Source organism: Eutrigla gurnardus (genome assembly GCF_963514095.1).
Source record: "Eutrigla gurnardus genome assembly, chromosome: 21".
NCBI classification, from domain to species: domain Eukaryota; kingdom Metazoa; phylum Chordata; class Actinopteri; order Perciformes; family Triglidae; genus Eutrigla; species Eutrigla gurnardus.
In genome coordinates, this window is record NC_139932.1 from 9175634 (window position 1) to 9202177 (window position 26544).

Here is a 26544-nt window from a genome sequence, read left to right on the forward strand (position 1 = left end):
TATGATGGCTTCAGCATAGCCTCACTCACCTCTCCTTTCCTCTTTAATGGTGAACGTGTAGCATTCAAGTTCAGTACTCAGTTTTTATCCCATCAGTGCTGCTCTAAGCCTTTTGATTGATGTAATAAATATGATGCATTTGGTTTTCTGAAGTCTCAGGACGAGAAAGAGGAGATGGGCTTGTTATGGCAACCATTGTCAACTCTGAGTCAGCTAAGATTGAGCACAAGGGATTGTAAAGCCTGTGTTATGAACGTGTTATCCATTATATATGCATGTAACACATCTGTTCTGAGGGTTAGTGTCCATTTCAGTGTGAGAGATGAGTCCATTTCCGCTGTCATTATGAGCCTCTTTGAGCCTGACTCTTCCCATCCTGCAGTAGCTGTGTGATGATGCACCATAGTGATGAACTCCACTATTCCTAGCATAACCGCTCACTGCGGGTGGGAAGGCCATTATGGCATGAGTCATGACTGAGTGTGTCTCACCAGTGTGTAGCTGTGAAGTACTTGCGCGTGCGATTGTTAATGTGTGAAGTTTGACCAGGGTCCCACCAGGCCTCGGCATCCTCTGCTGCAGCTAACCGGTGATTTGGATTGTTTTCTCCTTCACACCGAGCTTTGCGAAGTCTCCACAGGGTCATGAATATTCCAGGACTCCGGGGGTCTCAGCTGCCGATATGAACTCACTTCACTTTGACAGGCTGCCTGCGTGTTGTTGTTGAATGTTGACGTGGTTGGAGGGCTTTTGTAGGAGTTTCTTTGTGCAGCTGTAGATGTGGGTGTGTGTGTGTTTGCACTTGTGCTGGTGTGTAGGCTAGAAAGTAATTATACTAGACTACAAAGTATGAATCCCTCTGATAACTTTGATCCGATAAAGTCTTTTTGATAACTGTTCTGTTAGGGCTACGTAATGTGTGTGTGTGTGTATGTTCAGTGAATTCATATCTATGTGTCTCTTTGTTACATTTTGCTTAACAAAGTTCAGAAAGCAATGTGTAAGTCAGGCCTGGTGTTGCCTTACACATAAAACAATGATCCCAGTTACTTCCACACAGGGAGGCATAAAGTGTATTAATTAAACAGTTGTATTGGTTTGGTACTTGTCACATTGGTGCACATCTATCTGAAACCAAACCAATAGCATTGGCATGTTAAACCTTGATCAAATCAAATCAATAAAAAAAACAGAAAGATCTACTAAGACACCTGGACTTTGTTATATGCTCTCTTGAAAACAAAATAAGGTAGACAGTCACATGATTACGTTTTTAAGGGTTCATGATACCCACCTTCAATCATAAATCTTCCACAGATTCCTCAAGATGATTTTATTTAATGTGAATGTTAATGTGTTTTAGTCAAACATGGCAGTGCTGCTGGCCTCTAAGTGCAATAAAGGAATAAAAATACTTTTATCATTATGAGCCAATACAACTATATTGTGAAATCGACAATATTGGATTATATTTGATGAACTTCCTTCATATAAAACAGTAAAGAGGCTTGTTTTACAATGAGTCTGCTGACCACCACCATGTTGAACAAATGAGCTGAGGTTGAGCTTTTTAGGGACACTTTCATGTATGTTGAATTGTCTTTGTGTGCCACAATTCCCACAGGCATCTTGTCAGCTTCATTGACTGTTTCTGTTTGTTTTCTCAACTCTTACTGAATAAGGCGCCTTGATACTCATTACGCTCTACCGTTGACACTGACTGTGCTAGGGAAGTATTTAGAGGCCAGTTTAAATGTCACATCCTCCATTTTTGTTTGTCGAGCCAAAGCCTGCTGTTTGGTCAAATGAGTACTGGCAGGGAAGAATGTGGTGACATCCCATTCTTTTCCCTCTTAATCCCAGAACGCCCGGAGGACGTCTCCTCGATTTCTTTCTTTTTCATCTTTAATTTCTGTGTTTCCGTTTCTCCTTATTTCTTTCTCCCTTTACACGCTGTATTCTCGGCTGTTAAAACAAGCTGACTGTTTGAGTCACCCTGGCTATTTTCTCTCAGGCTCCTCTCTTGTTGGCACTGATGTCATCAGGCTGCGCCACGAACGCGCCGTCAGGGCAGGAAAAAGTGTCTCTGTTTCCATTCACAGGACACACAGACATCAGCATTAAAGCGTGGCGGACGAATGTCTGCTCTCAGTTATTTGTGGTTAAAGGAAAACTCAAAACATCAGCCTGCAATTGCAGACATCTTAAAAGTGATTTACTAACAAAATCTGTGTTTTGAACAAAGCAGGACTGAGCAACAACAAACCAGCGCCATTGTTTATTTAATCATGATTCATTTCTAGTAATCCACCCACCTTTAAAATGTCTCCCTTCACAAAAAAGACAGCACATGTGTATTGGGTTAAAACTAACTTTTACAGAGAGGAATTTGGGCATGGGTTTTTAATGTTGAGTTGATTTTGTGACTTGACGGCCAGACAGAGCCCTCTCCAGGCAGTAGCCAGTTGTAATCCCTTTGTGGGCCTGGATTTGGTCTACTGAGCTCGGCCTCACTAACTGGAATAATGGCCGATGGAAAGAGAGGAGGAGATGAAACGGAAAGATGACAGTGTGGGAACTCAATGCCCTTCTCTCTTTTGCTGTTGTTCTCAACAACAAGTAGGATATGTGTGTGTCATTTAGCCTATTTAACATCAGTAGTCTTCATATTAGACAGCGGCTCAGCAGCAAGTTTGTTTATGACTTCAGAAGAAGGGGAGAGGAAGCGAGTGGTTACCCAGGGGAGACCAGATAAGGAGCGTCAGACGCTAGCTGGCTAGCTGGTTGATACTTGATCAGCAGCAGGAATGAATATTTCACTGCTCACAAGGCTGAGACACACAAGCAACAACGACGACACCCATCTCTCAGAGACGAGCTGTGGTTCTGTCTCTTGACTTTGTTGTTTGTTGTGTTTGCCCATGTGCATATACTATCATTTGGTTTTCTTTTTTTCTCCTGTTTTCTTTTCTCTCTCTGTTTATGTTTGCTGTTGCTATCACTGAATTATTCACAGATGACCAGTTATTAGAGAGCAATCCAACACTGGATTGAGATGGTGTTCCATGGAAAGTAACAGGAATTGAACAGACTGCAGTGTTTCCCGCAGGATTTTTTTCAGCAGCGGTGGTCCCCGAACCCTCTAGGGGGGTCCGGGGGCATGCCCCCCCGGCCGAAATTTTTTTGTACCCTTTACATTGGAATGCATGAATCTGGTGCACTTTGAGAGGAGAATATGCACTTAAATCCTATTCAAACAGTCCTGTGTATTACTGTAGATGGGATTATTGGTGTTGTAACTTTGCCTTTTGTGTCTTCATTTACAGATTTTTATATTTTTGTATAGTAATATTTAACAAAAAATGCCACAACGCAAATATAATTTGCACAATTTATTTACAGATTTTTGCCTAATGCTTAAACACTAAACATGGTTGCTATGCCAAAAGCATAACTGTTTTTTACATAAGACACTTTGTTCAAAAATGAAATCTCCTGCAACAATGGGCAAAACACATCTTTTTAAATTATAAACCTAACTAAAATTTGAAAAGAACACAGACTCACACACATGAAAAATAAAAAATAAAGCTAATTGAATACCAATCAGTGTGAGCCTTAGCACTACAAATAGACCTCAGGTGAGCTCAGCTCCTTTGTGAGACAGTGAGAGTCAGGGGAAGAGGACAAGAGAGCGACACTGGTGGTCATGTAGCGACACATTTTAGCAACTTACTTTCTCTCTCTCTCTCTCTGTCTGTCTCTCTCTTTCTCTGTCTGTCTCACTCTTTCCTTCTTTCTTCGATCTTCCGCTTCACTCGCTACTGCTAGAATCAATGTAACTTTGCAACCGTGTAGGGTAGCCTACTGCCAACAACTGCCACACTCGCTGTGTATTTTTCTTCTTTGATGTTGGTTACGTGACGATGTGCCGCGTGCTGCGCAATTGACGTTACGCGCTGTACATTTTCTAAAAGGAGCTACGTAAAAAATCCTTTAAAAAAAATCCTTTAAAAAAAAAAAAAAAAAAAAAAATTTTTTTTTTTTTTTTTTTAAAGGATTTTTTTTGCAGCGGCGGAGAAAATTCAGCGGCGGCGGCGCGCCGCTGCTGTGTGAACGTGGGGGAAACACTGGACTGAATCATAAAACTCACAGGGCAAAGTTTCTTTCACACTGCAGAATACCCAGAGTCGTTGTGCACCTTGCTACGTCTTCCATTAGCGAAGACTCAGTCTTGGGAAAAATGATCTTTTGTCTCCCTAAAAGTATTCAGTTACCGAGTGACTCCATAATCTGACAATGCAAATGGTCCTCTGGCTGCACTTGTGACTTTATTGGTGCCGTTATAATATTTAGCTGATCAGATCATGGCATCATCAATCCACATAAATTTTCAGTTTCTGAGGCAGGTTCATTGCAAAATGCAGTGTTTCGTTTATGAGAATCAAGTTTGATATTCAATCAAGTCTTGCATTAATTGTTGTACACCTTCTAATGTGTGAGCTGTTTTTGTGGGGGGTTTTATGTATAGTAAAGTATAGTTTTATGTAAAGTTACCATTTACTATAATGAAAGAAATGGTAACTTTGCTTATTTTATTTGGCAAAGTTGTTTTATGGTGTCTTGTGTCAAGACAACATGAAAAACCGATGTGTTGGAGAGATTTGGATTCTTTTGTCAAATGAAACAAAGTGTAGAAGTGTGTAATTTCCCTTATATCATGTCACCTCTCCATTGTCAAGTAAAGGCAAAAATGTCCCTAAAACATTTGTGTCTAATGAGGAAGTACGGAACCAAAAATATACGTTTGAAAAGTTGGGACTCATTCACCCAAAAATAAGCATTATCAAGGCCGGAAATCTGGTTTTATATTACAACCGCAGAACTAGGGCAGTAAAACACTGAAGCTTTAGTTTGATCTCTGCTGTGAATCAGGTCACTCTGTCAGTAATGTGCGTTGGTTGTGAAAGTCTGAGCTTTGATCTGGCCCTATTTACAGATAGAAACCTACTGTAAGAATGTGAGAGATTAGCTCGGTAACAGGATTAAGCCTTCTTGTACTGTGTGAGTGTGTGTAATTGTACTTGTGTGTACATGACCGTGAACCAAAATGACTGTTTGCCTGTAGTACAAACTTGATGCAGACTAAAACCTGGAAGAGTATTCTGCACTCGTACATGTCACAGGTTGAGGGCTGTGTACGCCTTGACAGCTAGAGAATTTAAAATCAGTACTACCACTGTTTTTATGGGATGTCATTAGACTGATATGCAGAGACGCATGGGTCAATAATCCATTTAGTATCTGCCCACTCTGGTAACTATTAACCAATAATCAAATTGTGAGCGTGGGCAGAGGACACTTAGGTCATGGAGACCGAGTTTATGTGTTCAAGTTTATTTGCTTAAGCTAAAGAGCAAATAGACGGAGAATCTCCTCAGCACACAGAGGCCTTATCCATACACAGCATTTCCCCCAAGACACTGATGTTATAAATATCAATATAGGCTCATGCCTTTTTAATTAAAGGTGAGTCTTGGTTCCATATCATCCAATGCGGCGTGAGGCTTCAGTACACTTTGTCCGTGCTGTGAATCAGTTTGGATGTCACAACCGGCTGACATATAACATTGTGTCAGAGGCTTTTCACCTCACCTCCAACTATACAGTCCTGCCTGCTCTCTTTCTTTCTGTCTTCAAATGAACTATATTGTAGATTATGAACACTCGAACTCTCTGTACCTTGATCCTCACTTTCCTGTCATTATCGGACTAAACGGTAACTATAGAAACAAAGCAAACACGCCCGGTAAACAGCAAGAGAAAACCTTTCTAATCACAGGTTTCGGTTTATGCAGTATTTATTTCCATACTTGTAGCTGGGTTAAACAGTTCAACAGCAATTTATAACTCTAAATCATAGGCTTATTTTTGAGTATGCTATTAACATAATGTGGGTTTTGTTCTAAGGTATAGTTCACTTTAAATTAGTGGATGTGGCTTTTTTGATCAAATACTGTATTTTAGGGCTGGGCGATGTGTAGAAATTAGGTATGATATATTAAATCAAATACCTATATTAATGTATTTGACATGGTTGACCATTTTCAGCGCTTTTCTTAAAAGTTTTTTTTTTTTCAGTGATTCTCAACTTGATGAGGTTGGAGTGGCCGTATATTATATGGACATGTTGCCCAGCCCGACTGCATATTCATGTTAAACTCTTTTTAAAACCATGCATTTGAAAATTGCTGTGTGTTGCATTGGACAGGCCCCCCTCTGTCCCCTTCCAGTACACTGAGGTCCAACAGTTGGGGTTTGTTTGGCCGGCCTGTCACTTTGCCAAGAACCTGTTTCTATAAATATTTCACAGGCTCAAAGCTCCACTTCTTCTCATCTGTGCCTTGTAGGTTTGCTAAGAACTTGTCACCGGACAAGATCAACCTGAGCACGCTGAAGGGGGAGGGCCAGCTGACCAACCTGGAGCTGGATGAGGAGGTTCTCCAGAGTCTTCTGGACCTGCCCACCTGGCTGGCCATCAACCGTGTGGAATGCAACAAGGCTGCCATCAGGGTGAGGGACACTGGCACAAGTTGAATTTGTAGATTTAAGAGGGAAACAAGTTTTTTTTTTTTTTTTTCACTATGGCACATAGTCTTCTGTATCTTTGATTAGTGTGAAGTTTGTTGCCAGCAACCGGATAGCTTAGCATAGCATAAAGACTGTGAAACGGCTAGCTCGGCTCTGTCCAAATGTAACAAAATCTACCTACAAGCACCTCTAAAGTTCACTAATTAACATTTTATATCACTGTTTCTTGGCCAGACACAGTAACATCCTTTGCTGGTTGCCTGGCAACTGCTCAGGGCCAACAAAGAAACAACACGTCTGGCACGTTGCACTTTGCTAAAAAGTAATTCAAAGTAAAAGTAATGTGTTCTACAAAATTGTCTTTACAATAATGTTTCAAACTGATTTACATGGTTTTACTTCAGACTTAAATTCAAAGAACCCCCAAACACACTAGTATATATCCTCTGTATATAAACAAACAGGCAGGCTGACACTTTAATCAAGACTCGGTATCTTCAGTATCTTGCAATGAGTCTTTGCATCTCTCTCACACACACACACACACACACACACACACACACACACACACACACACACACACACACACACACACACACACACACACACACACACACACACACACACACACACCTTGAGCTGTCAGATGCCCTCAATGTGGTCATGGTCATCAGCCCTGTATAGAAGGGCCATATAACAGCAGACTCAGACACACCCTGGAAACAGTGAATGGAGCAGTACAGTAATTTCCTTCATGACTAGAGGTTTTTTATTCAGACCAAGGTCCACCTTTTCTTCTCCTCCACATCATGTGTGTTTCTCCGTTCTACCCCTTCTTTTCACATCTTGTCGTCTTGTTTGAATCTCCATTTTGTTGATCACTACCCTTCCTCTGCTGCCCTTTCTCTTAACTCTGCTGCTGGCTTGAAATATGTATTTGCTGTGTTATTATCAGTGTTGCAGCTATGATATCTATATCATGATATATATTTGTTTTCAGTGTCAGGAAAATAGACTGTATATAAGAAATGGACGTAGTAACTGTGATGTCACTCGCTGGACTGCCAATTTAGGTATTTTGGCCACCACCTTGTTTTTGTGCAACATGTGACATGAAGGAGCTAACTACAACCAAATGCTGAATAAGATATTTTTTATGTTACAATTAACCTTTATGAACTGAAAACATAAAAAAACAGTCTCATCCTGCTTTATGGTTTATTTGACTCTAAATGGAACATTATTAACTAAATGAAAATCATTCTGTATTGAATCTTTACTGAGATAATAAATCAAGTGACAGTTGGGCTAATTTTCTCATAGACTTCTATACAATCAGGCCAATTGACGAGTCGCCCCCTGCTGGCAATCAGAAAGAATCCAAGTTTAGAGCACTTCTGCATTGAGGTGGAACAGAACAATAGAACTGTTGAATTGAAAACTGTGGTTTAAAGTGCATTGCAGTTGCAGTACTATTACTTTTAAACTGGTTAAAAAAAAAGAGAGAACAGAGATGTATATCTCAGTTCCTCACTCGTTACTTCTCCTTATCTCATTCGCTTTGGGTCTTCCTGTTACAGAGGAGCAACACTTAACTTCATTAAAATACATTCACAAACAAATGGAAGGAATAAAGTACAAACATTGATGTAAAATGCAATAAATGTTCCTGCCCTGAATACTCAAAGTGACAGGCATGAGCTATCTACCAGCTCCTCGCAAGGCGAGTAATATGTGTCTAATTCAATTACAGCTGCAAATCCTTGATTCTTGATTTACGACTTCTCAAAGAACGAGTCGCTCTGTGCGAAGAACTGCAAGTGAACATGAGCATTTAATCTCCTTTTCCATATAATTTGACACGGACATGAATCAAGAGGCTGCACGTTGAGGATTAATGGAGCTCTGGAGCTGAATGGAACGAACTGCCAGTCGGTCTAGACTCATTGATTTCTTTTTCTTCCTTCATCTCTGAGCCACCTTGCCTGCTTTTATGACTTGATTTCATTCAGTGCATTTCAGTTGCATTTAATTTGATTTGTACATCCAAGTGATTGAATGGTAATTTAGTTAGTTAGCATTTTGGGAGCACTAAAAAGGCTAAATGCTTGCTGTTCTGATCAGAATACTGTGAGGCTCAAAAGGCTAAGCCACTGTTTTCATTCACAGATACCATGGACAAAGTTGAAGACTCACCCAATCTCTTTGGTAAGTTTCACCCACGACATATGTTGCTCTCAGAAACAAAACAGGTGATTGCAAAGTGTTTTTCTTTTATTGCATTTATAGGAATTTAAGTCACTGAATATTCATTGTTTCTATTTACAAATTAGATTTGTTTTAAACTGTAATAGGACAAATAACCACCTATTATAATGTACTTATCGTCCATCACACGCTTGTTGACATAGTTCATCACAAGTTGAAGAGGAGGAACCCGCTGAAGGTGTTGTAGTAGTAGCCGTCGTCGTAGAGCACTCTGTTTGCGTAGAGCTGCACGAACACGCTGTCTCCAGCCTCCAGCTGCACCGCCGCTGCGTTGGTCGCACTGTCATGGCTGTCGTCGCCCACAGTGTCCCAGGTAGACACGATCTTCTGGCGGTTCATCATCAGGGACACCACAGAGTTGGGCTGTCCGGAGTTGTTGTTGTACATGGTGTAGCTGAAGTAGTACATCCCCCGGACCCTGGCGGTGAAGATGCCAGTGGCGGGGTTGTAGCCGCCGCCGATGTTGGAGACGATTCTTTGATATTTAAGTGGCGTGTCTTGTTCAAACGGACCAGCTGAGGTTCCCAAGGCAGCACTGAACGCCATCTTTGATGTACTTGCAGATGTGACGCCTGCAAGTGCCTTGAGCTGCTCATTCTGTGCCTGGTCTGTCTTCCGGAGCTCTTCTGCTTGGCTTTTGTAGGACTGGAAGTTGGCTTCGACAGTAGCCATTTTCTGCATCATGGCACTGAGGTTTAGCTCAAGCGTGTTGTATGTCCGCGTTATGGCTTCCAGCTTCTCCCCCATGGCTGCTACCGTGCTGAGCAGGGCGCAGGTGTCAGGTTGGCAGACTGCCATGCTGGTCCCAATGCCCAGGTGACTGTAATTCCCAGCACACAGACTGCTGGAAACCGACAACAACAGGAGGAATGTACGCTCCATTTTCTAACGCTAGTACACGCAAACCCTGGATGATGCATGTGGTCCTCTGGCCCCGCGTTTATATATATATACTTCCAGCACCTGGTGTTTCGCAACATGTTTTTCCCTGCCTTGATACATTATATCACATATTACAACAAACATATCAGGGAAACACAAAACTATCGCACTATTTATCAAACATTAAGCATGATTATAAGGACCACATGACACAAGGGCATTATATTCAAAGGCAGAACAATAGCACTTTGTCGCATCTGCTATTAGTCACTATAGTGTAGAACACAATGTTATCTCACCACCAACAATAGCAGGGAAATATTATATAACGGTGTGAAAAGGGAGAGCGGCTTCTGCCTGAAGGTGGTAACTACAGTGTGTCAAGAGTTTTATTAATTTGAGAATAGTGACGGCATATTTCATGGCATTTAAAGGTGTTTCATTCTGCTCGACTGGTTGCTAAGTGAATGTGTAAGTGAACTATATGTAGGCGGTTTGTAGTGGCAATGGGCTAAGCAGGTTACAGCAACCTATTTTATCAATTGTACTGCACTTCTTATTTCAATCTCTTCCAGTGAAACATGGTAATTTGCAGACTGGCATTGCTTATATCAATAGAATGATTTGCAGAATAGATGATGAAAAATAAGACTAAACTGTAGTAAATGACTCCATCAACTATAGAATCAAAAGCTAAGAAAATCATTTTATGAGCTCTAATGAAGACATTGGTTGTTGATTGTGGAGTTAAGCCTGTGACTTGCTTGCAGACCCTGGATAAAGTGGTGATGGAGATGAGCACCTGCGATGAGCCCCGCCCCCCCAACGGCCCATCTCCCATAGCAACAGCGTCAGGACAAAGGTGAGCCCTGCGGTCATTGCTTTTGTAGTTCTTGTACCTCTATTATCTGTGGTTGGGTGGAGAGATTTCTTTCCTTGACTGGATTGAATTCATTTGTAATTTGTAATTTGGTAACTTTAAAAAGTATTTTGGCAGAGGTTAATTTGTTTTTTTCATTTGCACAACAGTAACCCACTTAAAGTGCAATCTTTATGTCCTCTCTTTATTTGTGGCTTCTTTTACAAGTCAAGCATTAAATACACTTACAGTCACAATTTCTAAAGTTTCTATTTTCTATATAATACTTTACTTTCAGTAAACTATTTTGCTGCTGTGATGCTTATATTTCTCTGCATACGATCACTAAAGTTTATCTTGAATCTATGTGAAATGAACAGGAAATGTTCTAGATGATCTGTGGGCATGAAAAAAAAAAGATTAAAAACCACTGACCATGTACATGTTCTGCTTTTTAATTACTAATTTCCCTTTTAAAACCTATTTTTGATCATTTTGGCCATGTTATTGCATACATTTAGGTAATTGTGTAAGTTAATCAACAGTCAACCTCAGCTGCTATAATAAGTATTTACTAAACCTTGAAGCCACTCAGACCATCAAGATCAAAAATGTCTCCATTGAAACCACAATTTGCTTTAATCCCACAGACCTTACAACAGAAAATAATCTATTCTATTATGTCAGGCTTTCATTTCAAGGTTTACTTTTACAAAAAATAAATTCAGTGGCATTTTTGTAAACAAACTGGCATTTAAAGGGTTAAATATTTGCTAGATATGATCAGACGGATGTTGGTTAAAAGTGTTACTCGGTGTGGAGTGGAAAATAATATTAACATATGTGACGTGGACATGTTCTTCCTCTTTATTAAACTTCATTAAAGTGAGGTTAAACAATGGCAGTGCCCTTGCAGGTTCTGTGTCACATTTAAAGTATTACAACTTGTAATTATGTTCAAACAAAATCTGCTTACAGTACTAGTTATAATATCTTGCACCCTTTTGCTAAGCGCTACTCATCACCTTGTTTACTTTACTCTCCCTCCACCGGTCTGTCTCCGATGCAGTGAATATGGCTTCGCTGAGAAGGTGGTAGAGGGGATGTCACTGTCCATCAACTCCATCGTCATCAGGATCAGTGCCAAGGCCTTTAACGCCTCCTTTGAGCTCTCCCAGCTGCAGGTATACAGCGTCAACACCAGCTGGAGCATCAGTGACCTGCGTTTCACCCGCATCCAGGACCCTCAGAAGGGAGAGGTCGGTGTTTATTTATCCTTTTTTTAATTAAAAAGACTACAAGGCTGTTGTGTCACCCAAAGTTTTTTTTTTTTTTTACCGTGCTGCCATGCCTGTTTGATTCAGATACTGACGTTCAAGGAGATAAGCTGGCAGATGATACGCATTGAGGCTGACGCTATCCAGAGCGCCGAGCATGAGATGTTGAGTGCCCCCATCCGCCTCATCACCAACCAGTCCAGGATCCGAGTCACTCTCAAGAGACGGGTCAGCCGCAAACACACACACACACACTTGCACCCTTTTAACAGATTCATTATAATAGGTTCACTTTATGAAATTTGACAGACAGGACTGCTCTGAAAAACAACATCTTTTACAAAGAACAATAATCCCTCTGTGTGGTCTCAAAGGCTGCAGGGCCAACCACAGGGATGCTTCAGACAGCTGCATTTAAACAAAAAACAAACAGAGAGATTGAAGATTAAATAAAATGCTGCACAAAGACTTTTTTGTGTGACACTAATTAACCCCATTTGTGTCTCTTAAGGCTTTTTACAGAACTGCTGATAAAATCATTCATTACAGGACAAAAAACTCAAGCTCTCTCCCAAATATACTGTTATATTTCATATTGTAAAAAGGGATATAAACTGTTTGATTTACAAGATAAAAATGTGTGCTTTGGGTAGTTGGACTGTTATGAAAGAAAATACCACACACAATAGGAGAATTCCCTGCAAGTGTCATGTTTCATTAATAGCAGCTCTCAGGCTACCTACACCTGCATAATGCATGTATATACCGATGGCTCTACCTGATACAGATTAAGGACTGTAACGTGGTGGCCTCCAAGCTGATTCTGATCCTGGACGACTTGCTCTGGGTGCTGACCGACTCCCAGCTCAAAGCCATGGTGCAGTACGCCAAGTCTCTCAGTGAGGCCATGGAGAAGTCGGCGCAGCAGAGGAAGAGCATGGCCACAGAAGACCAGGTGCGGACATGACTGACTCACTTCCATCCTTGTATAGAGGACTAATTTCACGATTTCTCTCCCTCTTTCTGTCTCCCTTTCCCCTCCCTGTTCATGCCCTAATTTCACCCTCTGTGGGTAAGCCAAGTCATGGTCTGATAGTTTGTCCTTGTGTCCATGGAAATCATGACTGTGCCAGTTCTCTGATGCCATATGTCGTCTATCTGCCTGCATCTTTGACGCTCTCTCTGATGCTGGTGTCTCTCAGTCTGTCCTAGGTTTTTGTTTCATAAACACACATAAAATGTGCATATATTGATGCCCACACAAATTCACACCTATTCCGGTCTGATACGCCATCTGCTGGAATCATTGAGTATTGCAGGATTCAGCTGTTGATTGAACCAGATGGCTTGTTAAGTATATAAGCCTACATTTGATATGAAAACGGGGGGAAAAATCAACCCACCACCAGCAGTAATTTTACAAGACTAAATCCAAAATCCTACTAGAAGCATCAACAACACATCAACATCTAAATATTTCAACACTAATGCTATGACTATGTCTGTGTGCACTTTTGTTCAGCAGGTGTCAGCCCCACCCTCAGCCCAGCAGGTGCGTACCCAGCAGGCGTCCACAGCAGCTGACCAGAACGCATCCATGGCCAAGCTGTTCAGCTCCTACGACGTGTGTGAGACGTCCCACCACCTCCAGATCACACACCTCGACCTGCACATCTGTGACGACATCCACGCTAAGGACAAAGGTAGCATACGCACTTGTATGTACTGTACATACATATACATCCACATGCACGAGAACAGTTTCTCTTCAGTGTGATTCATAAAATGGTCTTTTGAAAGTTCATGAAGACAGACATCTGCTCAAGCTCAGACCTCAATTTCTTGGTGTTTTTTTTTTAACCACATAGATGAGTGCATCAGCATTTTACTAAAACCAATGACTTGACTCTTTTCCTGTGTTCTCCTCTGTGCAGTGATCAAGAAGAGGATAACGGGTGGAGCCATGCAGCTGTCCTTCAGCTCCATCACTTTGGACTACTACCCTTTCCACAGAGCCGGTAGAGTCCTGCAATGATACCATAACGTTACTTTACCATGAAGTCACAGCTACAATGCTTCACTGCAATCTATCTCCAAGTTGCATTGCTTTTATGCCACATCATCATGACAGTTCTATAGCACCAACTACGTTGGCTTCTCATAATTTCTAGGAAATTTAGATTATTTTCTGCATCTTATTTTCAACTCTAGTCTTGTCTGTTCTCAACTTCTACTTTTCCCTTATTCTTTTCTCTTTTTTGCATTTTTTCCTTATTTTTTTTCTTGACAATTTTATTTTTCTTTGTTTTATTACTATAACTAAGGCAATTAAAAAAACACTGTGGGCATTGTAAAAAAACATATAAAATCCAAAGACGAAAAAAATTACGAAGTAAATTATGAAAGTATTAAGTGCACAATTTTAAAAAAACAAACAAACATACAATGGCTTACAGCCAGTAAGCTGAATCAGAAACTTCCACTTTGGTGGTATTCAGTTCACTACATCATCATATAGAGTCATCAAACAAATGGCGGACGACAACTAACTGTACCAATCTTTCTACTCCGACCTCTCCAGGTGACAGTTGTGTCCACTGGATGCACTACAGCGAGGCCACCAAGACCAGAGAGGGTTGGGCTCGGAGTCTGCTCGATGAGTTCAAGTCCAACGTGGAGATGTTAAAGAGTGCGGTTCGTGACCATCAAGGCTCGGCCCCTGCGCAAAGTTCCCCACAACACGGTAAACGGGCACCCCTGAGGGAGATATTTTTGTTGTATCTCGTGGCACTCACACGCAGCACATCATCCCTGTGGATTTTCTGTCCTCCAGTGTCCCTTAGGGACGATTTGTATGGGCCTCTAGGAAGTCATGAGAGAGCAGGAGGAGGAGGAGGAGTAGGGCTTAGGGAGGCAGATGGAGGACCCCTAGAGTGGAGCCCATACACACAGTCTCCGGCCCAGTGCTGCTGGTGCCTAGAGCCAGGTACCCCGGTGTGTGTGTGTGTGCGCACAGTTGGGTGCGGTGATGCACACTTTTTGTAAGGCACAAGGGTTTCTTGGGCAAACTTGAGTGGTTGCTTTTTTTTTTCTCCCTCTTTGTCATTCTGTTTTCATTGTTGTTCATCTTTCTTGACCCTTCCATCCCTCGTTCTTTCTCTCCAGGTAAGATAAACACCTCTTCCAGCGTTTCCTTCAGTCCTCCTCCTCCTCCTCAAAGCCCCAAGACCCAGCTCATGTCCAGCTCTGTTGTTCTCAGGATGGCTGACTTCAGCATCTATCAGGTCACTGCAGACGCACTCCAGCTGACACAACTGCATGTATGGAATCACAGAGACTACAGTATCTTTTATCTTCTAGTAACAGTTCCTGTGTCTATTTTTGTGCATTGCAGGTGTCGACAGCGGACCAGCGTCGCTCAAGCCCCAAAGCCATGATCTCCTGCAATAAGAAGTCCTTGTACCTTCCCCCAGAGATGCCAGCCATTCATGTGGAGTTCACAGAGTACTACTTCCCTGATGGAAAAGACTATCCCAGTAAGACTGCTGTGTTGTAACACCTCATTTTAGAAACATTAATCTTTTTAAGTAGCTTGGGAGCTGGTTTTATACCAGACACACTGGCGGCAAATTTCTTTCCGGTCTAGATCTATTCAACCATTTTATTCAGCTGTGGAGAAGTCATTGACTGCTGTGTGGCTGAGAGGACATTGATTTTCTGAATTACGCAACGCAGAGTGTTCCGAATGAGGAATCACCTAATTAATTCATGTTATGGATTCCTCACAAATTAACTCTATTAGGAAACATTATACAAAGACGATTATAAGTGGAAATGGTTCTCTCTTGTGTTTCATCTCTTTGTGAGTTATCCAATGTCTCATTCCTCCCTCCTCTATATGACTAAAGAGTGTGTAACACCGTATCTCTGCCAACTTCCTCCCGCTCCTCTAGTCCCGTGTCCTAACCTGTACGCCCAGCTGAACGCCCTGCAGCTGGTTCTGGATCCTCGCAGCCTGGTGTGGATCAACCTTTTCGCCCTCGACCTCAGGCAGAGCCTGGAGCAGTTCATGGAGATCTACAAGCTCAGCGACTCACAGAAACCCGAAGAGCATGTTGATATCAAGGTCGACGGCCTCATGCTCAAGGTAATGGTTGAATGCAGAAAGGTGGACTCGTGACCTTTTGTTCAGGTCTAAAGAATGCAATGTATTCTCTCGTACTTCTGCTGATTTGGTGTCTCCGTTACAGCTGGTGATTCCCACCGATCACGACGCCTCCTGTCCCGCTGACCTGCCTCGCTCCGTTTCAGTGCAGACCTCGGAAATGGTGGCCACAAACACCCGGCACCCGGCTAACTGCACCCGCTCCCACCTTGAAGCTCTGCTGCAGGCCTTTGAAGACGAGCCTTTCTTCTCTCCCGATGTCCCCTCGTTCCCTCGCTCCTCCTCCTCTTCACCCCTGCTCCATCCCGTCTTCCAGCGCCATGCTCACGAACAAGACACCAAGCTCCATGACATCTACCGAGGACTAGTGGTGCCGACGTTGGGCACCGACTCCCTCAAGATGCCGGCCGCCACTGACTTTTGGGCGATGCACTTTGCCCAGTTCTGGGTGGACTATGAAGGCACCCGCGGAGGAAAGGGGCGGCCGCAGCCCTTTGTGGACTCCTTCCCGCTGACCGTGTGGGCAACTCAGCCCGCGAAGATCGTCCAGCTGCAGGAGAAACTCAGGTGCGGTGCTGGATCAGGTCTGTCTAGGAGCACATCTGGAGAGGCCCTCGCACGTCTGCAGAGGAAACGATTATTAAAGGACTATTACAGTGCTGATGCACATGATGCAACACCGCCTCCCAGTAACGGACTCCATAAACCCCTTTCATTGGACAATCTGCCCTCCTCCTCCTCCTCCTCCTCTTTGTCGTCATCAAGTAAAGATGCAAACGTGCATGTATTGGTGCACGTGCAGAAGCATTTAAGCGCACAGGTATGTTTAATTCTTCTAGTTGTCGATAGATTACAATAAGTGGTGAGAAACTTGGACAGGGTACATTATGTTTAAACTGGTGTATTTATAAAGGGATGATGGGATGATGAATCAGTGTGTGAGTCTTTGGACTCTTTATTAAACACAAATAACGCATTGCATCAGTGATTCATCAAAAAAATTAATAACCATTTTGGTGCGTGTGTGTGTGTCTTTTGTGTGTGCGTGCGCAGGTGAGCCACCGGCAGTATGTGTTTCTGATGCATCTCCAGCGTAGCATCAAAGCCCTGCAGCAGACTCTACAGCAGGATCTGGAGCAGATGGGCTCCAAGAAAGACCGCAAGGAAGCCTCTCAGCATCCTGCAGACCACCAGCCCTTCACCGCCTGCCTGGGCCTCCTGCTGAAAAGCGCAGAGGTGTCCCTGCTCCTGAAGCCCGTCCCCCAGCCCGAGGGTTCCCGATCTCCTCTGGGGTCCGAGCTCTCCCCCTCAGAGAGCCGAGGGACACTGGAGCCTGGGAGCGATGCAGGAGAGGCGGTGGAGAAGGGTGGTGAAGGATCTGGGTCTGAAGGAGGAGCAGCCAAAGGGCCGTACACTGTAGACCAGCTGTTATGTGATGAGGGATCAGAGGGTGGAGCCACTCTCGGTCCTGCCCCTCTCGTCCCCAACTCCACTTCAGTGGACGAGAGGACTTCCACCAAGAACCCTGGGAGGCGGAGTTCAGATGGAGGGGGTGAGGCAGCAGTTGATGGGTTGGCCGGAGGTGAAGATGTGGGAGCTGGACTCGACTCTAAAACCCAGACGAGTGACCTTCTGTCTGACTGGAGCGACAAAGACAAGGCTGCTGCCGCTAAGATGCCCCAGTCAATATCCAGGTATTCAGTTGATCACACAAAAAGGTTGTTCATTTATATCACGGTGTCAACTGACTTTATTAAATACACAGTTTTGTATTTTATATTTGGATTTACAATCTCAATGTCTGACTGATGAAACAAGCATCTCCTTCCTTTATCTAATTGTTTCTTAAATTAATTGTTTAGTCTATAAAAAGTTAAACCTTGTGTGTCCGATCAACTATCCAAAACCCAAAGATATTCACTCTACAGTGATATTAAAGCAGAAAATCCTTATATTGACGAAGCTGGAACTGGCAATTAAATGGATGACACTTTTAAAAATTGTTGCAGTTTCACAAACAATTATTCTATTCAAACCATAATGAGAATAAGTTGCACCGATTAGTTGCAGCCCTTTAAACACGTCACGTCCTCCAAGTAATCATTCGTTAGCGTTTATAGATTTCATAACTGAATCAAAATATTCCCGTCCGTGCTTCACTGTGGATGACGAGTGTAACGGATGAGTTTCTCCCTCTCTAATTGAATCTGTCTGTCCCTGAACACAAGAGCTGCGTGTTGAACTGCTGTGAGAGTGTTTGTCAGTATGAATGTCACTTCACACCCGTCTCTGACATTTTCAATGTTTCCTGGCCTCAAGCTGCCGTGTCCTCTGTGTATTTTCTCATCTACTGTCTTCGTATCCGACTCATTCACTTCCTAATCTGCCTCTTGACATTCGCTTTGACCCGTGCAAGGTGTGTGTGTGTGTTTTCTCTCTACCAAGGAAAGGAAGTTTGTCTGTGGTTTCTGATCTCCTCAGCTCCTCAAACTCCAGCAGATCCACCTCCCTTTATTCCATGTCCAACATGTAAGGCCCTGGATCTGTGACTAGCTGTATTTCTGAGTGTGTGTGTATGCGAGTGCGCCTTTTGTTTTTGTGACCCTTGGATGAAAACAGTGCAGCCGTGTGTGACGTGAATCTCCCTGTGGGCATGCATTTTAGCATGTGTGCATGACACGCTGATCCTGGTCTGTGGGCTCTGTCTGTATGTGTTAAATGAGTCTCGTGTTTGGTGTCTACCTGTTGACCCGTGGTGATTGTAGAGATGAAGAGAGAGGCTCCTTGTTTTTGACGCGTCTTTTTTTTTCAGCCTTGTGTTCTCAGTCTTTTGGGAGCCACTTTGATTTTATCCGTTGTGATCTTTCTGTAGATCGTTTCTTACGCTTGGGGGCATAGCACACTCGGTCCTTCTAAGATGACCTTAAACAACACCACACAAAGGATTGAAGCCATATTTAATTCATGACTTGTCGACTGAGCCCCGTCAGCTCTCTGAGAGCGCAGCAGCCTCTGCTCAGTGTCAACATAAGGACAAATCCCTATCAGATATGACAAAATAAAAGCGCTGGACCTGTTTTTCCCTCTATTTTCTGGTCTCTTATAATGTAACAATAAATGTCAGTTGTTAATCATATAGCAATCATTGAAAACCTGTGGCATGCATGGACAGTGTTGCCCAAGCAAATTGCAAACAAAACAGTGAGATGTGATTAAACTGATCCGTCTTTCACACACTCCGTGTCTGTGTGTTGCAGTGGTCGTCTGATGCGGGACCGCTCCCAGTCCAGTTTCTCTGTGTCCTATAAGAACATGAAGAAGAGTCCGTCCCTGCAGTCGCTGGACACCATCTCCATAGACAGCTACATGATGGAGGACGGAGACACGTACAGTCTGCTGGAGAGAGGTGGAGCAAAACATCGATGCACTCTTTAAACACAAATGTATTACAGATAGCCTTTTAACATTACATTGCAAATACAGAATCCTCTCTCCTCTCCTGAACTCTACAAATACAATTTTGGAGACCTCTGACCGCTCTGACCTTGATACAAAAGAAGCTTTTAAAAAATTATTACTGCACGTTTACTGGTAGGCAACTGTATTGACCAGTAGGTGGCAGCATTGTTCTGACATGTCAGAAATGTACAGGGGAAGTTTCTATAGTCTCATGATGAATTGATAAAGCCTAACACTGCACAATAGGGAACAATGCGTCAAATGTCCGTCTTGCCTCTGTAAGTAATATGTGTGGATCTTCATGTGTGATACAGATGACGTGTCCATCTCGGGCTTCAAGGATGCCATCAGCGAACAGAGTGCCACTGAGAGCGCCACCGAGGCAGTGATTGGTCAGGAGCAGGAGGGAGGCGTGTCCCCCGACACTGTCAGCGCTACCTCCCAGAGCATCGACGATCCCACCAAAGATATAGTAAGACAAACAGTTTGGTTTTAACTCAACATGCATTCTGGTAAACTCATAACTCCACATTTTTGTGGATCTCATATATGCTGTTGTGCTTCTCACTGTGAAGAATGTCAAGAATCACCTCAACCGTGGACTCAAAATCTGAGAAATGATGATGCTTTCCTCCAGGTGTCGGTGCTGGTGTTGAAGGTGCAGGCGGTGTGCGTGGGCATGGAGGCGCTGGGCGAGAGCACGACCGTGGCTCTGGAGGTGGGCAAGGTCACGCCCAGCCAGCTGGGCAACGTCAGCCTGAGACAGTACCTCAGCAACCGCAGTCTTGGTAAGAACAGGCTGCATCAGGGTTCACTATGGAGTCATTTCTCTGTGGCAGCTCTGAACACCTCTTCACAAACAACAACACTTATCAACACTCATGCAATCAAGTAAATTCCGTAGGTCGAGGTCAGCATGCTGTACATTCTTCTTAAGAAAGCATGCGTCCCCAGTCAGTAGAATGGAATTCAGTGGTAAACACGCTGCTGCAGACGTGATTTATTGTTCTCTGCAGCTGAGCATGAACTATGGTGCTTTTTATTTGATGCATTCCAGTTATTACATACATCTCTATTTTGGACTCACATTTCAAGGTGTATTAAACATTATAGATGGTGTGTGTACTAGCATTACACGCCACACTAATCTAAAGCAGCACTAGAATTATAGGGAACTAACAAGACCAAAAAGAAGGTTTTCTGGCAGGTCAAAAGAGGAAAAAATATATATTTTTTATTATTATTTTGTTAAAAGATGAGAAAAGTTAAAGACAAATGCCAACAAGTTATTTGCCTTCCATATAGCAAAGATAGAAACACAGAGAGTAATGTCCTCGAAGCAACTAGAAGCAGTTTATGGAAACATCCTAATACTTTTCATAATTTCCTTTGTTTGCAGAATTGATACCAACTATATGAACATACTCAGTAATTTTAATATTTGTTTGATATTCCTGGTTTACACCCAAACCATATGAATATGATGGAAATCAAGCAGTCATCGAGCATCATTTCCAATACTGGAGTTAGAAGAAGCTACTCCTACTTTAAATTGTGAGCCGGTTGATTACATAAAAACCAGTCCACTAAAATAGATTTCTGTCGAAGTAGGCTGCAGCCTAAAACTAAAGCTGAAGATGAAACTAAAGGAACATTTGTCCAGATTTAAACCCACAAGTAGGGCAGCTACCAATCAAAGAACAGCAGGGGAATCACTACTGTGTGTGTAGATTTAGAATAAAGCCACACAGTTTATTCTTTTAGACATACTTTTAAGATGATCTTTTTATGAAATGTTGCCTTTATTTGACAGCAAAAAGTGAGAGGATAAACAAGCGTGGAGAGGATTACATCCCTCTCCTGCCCTCTGTGTTCTGCTTGTTCACATTTTAAAACAAAACAGCAGCAACATCAACATATTGCTGTTTCAAGTCTCACTCATTTGCCAAATAGTCAGTTTTCATGCGAAACAGTTGATGGTGCCAGTTTCTCAAATCTTAGAATTAATTGCTTTTCTTGATTTTGGTTTAGTTGGACATCACATTGGGCCCTACAGACATTTTTCACCATTTTCCGATAGATAATAGATTAAACGATTATCTGATTAATTGTGAAATTAACCAGCAGATGAATCTATTATGAGAATAATCACCCCGGTCTTAATCCTTTAATGTCCTAGAATATGTTAACTGTTACCCCCACACACACACACACACACACACAAACACAAACACAGCCACCCCCCTACTTTTATTTACCTTGCCATAACTCCCCACAGGTATGCTGTGTTCAGTACCAATACCGGCTCAAAGCAGCCAAGGTAACTGCTGTGTGTTAATTCGCCATCTGTAACTTAACATGCATGCTTGCCTCAGCGTGTCCGTTTCCACTTGCGGGTGTGTGTGTGTATACAGGCTGCGTGTGTGTGTGTGTGTTTTCCTCCAGTTTGTCTTCTGTCAAATCTCATTTCCACACTCAGGGGTTTTACTCGATGGCATGCACTGCAGATGCACATAGATACAGTGTGTTGCAATGCAAGTGATGGCATGACATGTGTGTTTAATTGCTCTTCTTTTTTCTGATGCAGGGGGTGTTTATGTGACATTGAGATCCTGTGTGTGTGTGTGTGTGTGTGTGTGTGTGTGTGTGTGTGTGTGTGTGTGTGTGTGTGTGTGTGTGTGTGTGTGTGTGTGTGTGTGTGTGTGTGTGTGTGTGTGTGTGTGTGTGTGTGTGTGTGTGTGTGTGTGTGTGTGTGTGTGTGTGTGTGTGTGTGTGTCTCTCTCACTAAAGCGAGGTTACATTTGACAGTAATAGAGTGAGTGGACCCATTATTTGCCACATTAGGCCCACATCCTTAAACGTGGGGTTGAACGGCAACCATTTGTGCAGACTGGTGTTAACCCCTGATCTTCCCATTCACAGCTTCGTCTAATTCGTCCTCTCTCTCTCTCTCTCTCTCTCTCTCTCTCGCTCTCCCCCCCCCCCTCCTTCCTCCCCACCTCCCTCATCTCTCCACTGCAGCAGACTTTGCAGTTTCAGTCCAGTGATTCAGGCAATGAGAGAAACGCCAGCTTTACCCCTCGCCTCCTCCACCTCCTCCTATCTCACAACAGCAATCCCTTCTCCTCCCCCTTTTTCTCTCTTTTCCTCCACCTCTCCTCCTCACTCTTCCCTCCAGCTCCTACTCCATCTTCCTACTAATCCTCTGTCATTTACCCCCCCCCCCTCATCACCTTTTCTTCCCTTCATCTCCCTCACTCTCTCGGCCATCTTTTCTCTTCCCTCCCCTGCCTTATCACAGTCACTCAGTCGCTGGCTGCTGGCTCCCCTCCCTCCCTTTCTCTCGCCTCGCCCCCTCCCATCTTTTCTCCCTCCCTTTCTCCATTTGCCCTCAGAATATGTCATTTTATCTGAGAAAAGCTGAAAGCATTGTGTATGTGTGTGTATGCACCTGGAATTGCTCTTTGGTATTACTTCTCGACTGACTTTCCCTCAGAGTGCATATTAAAGGGATGTGAAGCACTTCTCACACTCATAATGAAATTATTTCTCCCTTCAAGTGGCCTTTTTCATGTCTTGCTGAGTGTTCCGCCTGTAAAATGTGTGCTTGCCAGCTCAATTTGTGTGTAAAGTTTGTGCGAGAGGAGGGTTTTAATTGCCTCCCTCTTCAAGTTTAACACCTCTCAACCCCGACTTTCACCTGTTTGTCTTCTTTCTATCCATCCTCACTTTTTCCCTCGTCCACCTCTTTCTCATAGCATCGCATTTTGTTGTACCGAGACACACATTCAGGTCATTCTTAATATAGTAGTACAGCATCAAGCTGTCCACTTTTTTTTACAGCCCCTCAGATTTCCCTTTGAATCCTCAATAGGAGGGAGTTTCCACCGAATCCTCTAATATCTCAGAAATAATGAAACCTCACAGCAGCGGCGAGCCCGTGGGATTAAACGTAATCTTTCAGACTACCTTTATCTTAGTCCTTCCCGCTTCTCCCTTTTTTTTCAGCTCAGTTTTCTTTTTCCGTTTCCAACTTTATCTCATCTCTTACTTCACCCGTGTTTCACCCTGACTTTAACATTGCACCTCATAATTTAGCACCAGCTAAATTTAATCAAATCCCAAATATTGCAATGTTGAGAATAGAACTTATTGGCCGACATTCACAAGAGATAACTTCAACATGAACACACATATTTGTCTAATCCACTGTTTCAGGCAAAAAGCACATTACATATCAAACAAGATGGATGTGGATTGGACAGGAAAGAGGAGAAGCTTGCAATCTTCTTTCATGTCGGGTGTATATGTATTTCAGCCTTCGTCTCTTTCCCCCCACAGCCGGTGGTGAGATCGGCTCCGGGTCCGTCCGGGGCCTCCACAGTCCAGAGGTGCAGGCTCGCCTTGAGAGCGGGCCCTGCGCCGCCGCTCACTCCCCGCTGGCCGAGCGCAACGGCTTCCTGCAGCTGCGTCTCCACGGATACCAAGCCAGCTTCTTGATGTCCACGCTGCGTAACCTCGATCACTTCCTGGAGGACGACTCGGCGCCGCAGGTGCTGCCTATGGAGATCAGCATCAGGGACACGCACGTCAACTTAAAGGTGAGATTCCCTGACGTTTGGTTCGGTGGTGTAATTCCAGCTCCGTGGAGTCAGAGTCTGGAAGCAGAGGTTATTGCTGTAGGACTACTGTATACCTGCAAGATTTCAGCAGGACATTTGTCCTTTTTTCTCTCATCGTGTTGCAGTAATAGACCCCATAACTCAGTGCCATACAATGCTACATCTTCTATAATCAAGTTAAATATTTTGAACGGCGGCCTAATTGGAATTTGGATTTGAACTAAATGTTTAATGACATAGAAAGGCCTTTGTGCCGTCTCTCTTGGGTTCCTTCACGGGTGAGTACTGTGGAACTGATGTGGAAACCTGGATGTGGATAAATTCTCTCTCTCCTCCTCCTCCTCCTCCTCCTCCTGCACTCACACACACACACATGCGTGCTCACACACGTCAACGACTCTTACTACCACATTCAACATGTGCTGTCGCCGCTGCAGGACGACGGCCCCCGTGACAATCCCTCCGACTCCTCGCCGATCACCCTGCATGTGGACAGTCTCATCATACACAGAAGAGACGACGGCTCCTTCTCAATAGGAGGTGAGAACCGCACGCACATCCTCGTCCGCCAGATATTTCCACCTCCACTTCAGCGCTGATTCACTGCCGTTATGTAACGTGTCCTGTTAAAAAGCTCTGTGCTCCACGCTCGGTCCACACCTCCGAATTCACTTCGCTTGTCTCTGTTCCTCCTCACAGTGGACACAGCAGAGACCAAACCCGGGAATGAGGGTGTGTCGGACGACGGCGCTTTGACTCCGGTCCCCGAGGTCGTGGGCGGAGCCTGCGCCATACCAAAGGCTACACAGACCCCACCCGTCAGCCCTCCTCCATCTGCCAGAGAGAAGGTGAGGTGCACCACGAAAGCATACTGTGGGAGGATGTGAGAGTAGAAGCAGACGAGCATGAAATGTAACACCTGCAAGACGATCTGAAGGGTGAAGATTTCTTGCGAATCACACACATATTTACTCCTCTTCCTGTGTTTTTCTCCCACAAACATAAAAGTGCTGAACAAGAAAACTGATCTGGAGGCCGATATCAATGTAGCGCCAAGCTATTCCGGTTCACTGCTTGGCTTGCATTTTGTTTACAGTGGGAGTGATATTTAGTAATTTATGCAGAATAAAGATTAGATTTTCAAATGGAATATTGAAATTGATTACATGATGCTCATCTGATCCAAACAATTTTGTGTGGATGGAGTTTGTTATGAGAGCTGGGCAGTCTACATTATTATTTTTTTTTTTTATGCCACCACAACCAAGCGAACACACACACTGACGCTCCGCTGTGGCTCTTCATTGTCTGTTCATAGCTGCTGGTGGAGGAAAACGAATGTTTAAAGGTGGAGCTGTCCCGAACCAAGATGGCGCTGGCCGAGGCTCAGATGGAGAAGGACTCGCTGCTGCACCGCATGAAGAACCTCAAAGTCAGCACCAGCTAGTCAGTCATTCAGCCCCCACTGGTTTGCAGTTATGAAGGCTGACACTGATGCGCAGCAAAAAAGAAAAAAGAAAACAGCAAGTGAAGAAAAAGACTAAAACGGCTCCTTTAACCCGCTTTTTGTTGAGTGAGCCACCATGTGACTTTGGACTTCAAAATAATTCCCTCATAAAGCAATGCAGAGTCTATGTTTAGACTCAAAAATACACGTTTTTACATGCTTGTCGTCTGTTTTATGTTCTCCACTTTGGACTGTGGAGGCTTGGAGAGTTTAAAAGGAACATTTAATTGGACTAAATTTGTTTGTTTGTGCATGTGTGTGTGTGTGTGTGTGTGTGTGTGAGAGAGGGAGAAAGAGGATGAGGATCTATATCCATTGTTGTGCCTACAGAAAACCCTTCCTACGCTATTCCTGACATGCAAGTTAAAACAGAAAAGAATCCCCGCTAACCTTAGATGAGCTTCATTCAATCCCGTTCGTATGAAGGAAAACTGAATGTCGTATCTTCGGAGGAATGTCTCGACAACAACAACTAAAAAAAACATTATTTATTTTGCACTGCACAGAAATTATACTTGTAATTTAGTGCTTTCAGATTCAGAGGGGAGGAGGCAAATCATGCTCTCACTCCTCCTCCGAGTGTGTACAGTGTATATTGAATAAGAATGTGAACACATGACTATTTTCTTCAGAACTCTGGATGGTGTTTCAGTTGAACACGTGTGTGTGTGTTTGTCTCGGCCGGAACAAGCATTTCATTACAGGTAGAGGATGAATTTATATCTTGTCAGTTCCACAGCTTTGTCAGCAAAATGCCCCACAATAATGTCTGTATCCCCCCTCCCCCACACCTCCTATTTTTCTATGTGTAAATAGCTACTAAACATGTGCAGCACTTTTAAAACGGAGGACTGTAAATACAACTAGAACTGTGAGAGTTGAGAGAGAAATGTAGAACTCCCTTATAAAAAAAA

The 26544-nt window shown here is 43.4% G+C and overlaps 1 protein-coding gene across 3 annotated transcripts in view; it reads left to right on the plus strand.

Moving 5' to 3' along the window:
* bltp3b (bridge-like lipid transfer protein family member 3B) overlaps nt 1-25644 on the plus strand; it is a 28697-nt gene extending 3053 nt beyond the window's left edge. Inside the window, exons 2-24 of one of the 3 annotated variants that reach the window (XM_084039287.1) lie at nt 6411-6573; nt 8761-8799; nt 10512-10603; nt 11670-11859; nt 11965-12105; nt 12665-12832; nt 13403-13580; nt 13812-13895; nt 14459-14620; nt 15043-15161; nt 15272-15413; nt 15831-16024; nt 16128-16862; nt 17096-17736; nt 18488-18571; nt 19300-19448; nt 19816-19973; nt 20139-20289; nt 21780-21821; nt 23843-24102; nt 24561-24663; nt 24823-24971; nt 25442-25644. In XM_084039287.1, coding sequence (XP_083895413.1) covers nt 6411-6573; nt 8761-8799; nt 10512-10603; nt 11670-11859; nt 11965-12105; nt 12665-12832; nt 13403-13580; nt 13812-13895; nt 14459-14620; nt 15043-15161; nt 15272-15413; nt 15831-16024; nt 16128-16862; nt 17096-17736; nt 18488-18571; nt 19300-19448; nt 19816-19973; nt 20139-20289; nt 21780-21821; nt 23843-24102; nt 24561-24663; nt 24823-24971; nt 25442-25570 — 4273 coding nt within the window. In that variant the 3' untranslated portion in view covers nt 25571-25644. The remainder of the gene's footprint in view (nt 1-6410; nt 6574-8760; nt 8800-10511; nt 10604-11669; nt 11860-11964; nt 12106-12664; nt 12833-13402; nt 13581-13811; nt 13896-14458; nt 14621-15042; nt 15162-15271; nt 15414-15830; nt 16025-16127; nt 16863-17095; nt 17737-18487; nt 18572-19299; nt 19449-19815; nt 19974-20138; nt 20290-21779; nt 21822-23842; nt 24103-24560; nt 24664-24822; nt 24972-25441) is intronic. The other 2 variants (XM_084039285.1, XM_084039286.1) reach the window with 2 other exon arrangements.
* The last annotated feature ends 900 nt before the right edge of the window (nt 25645-26544 follow it).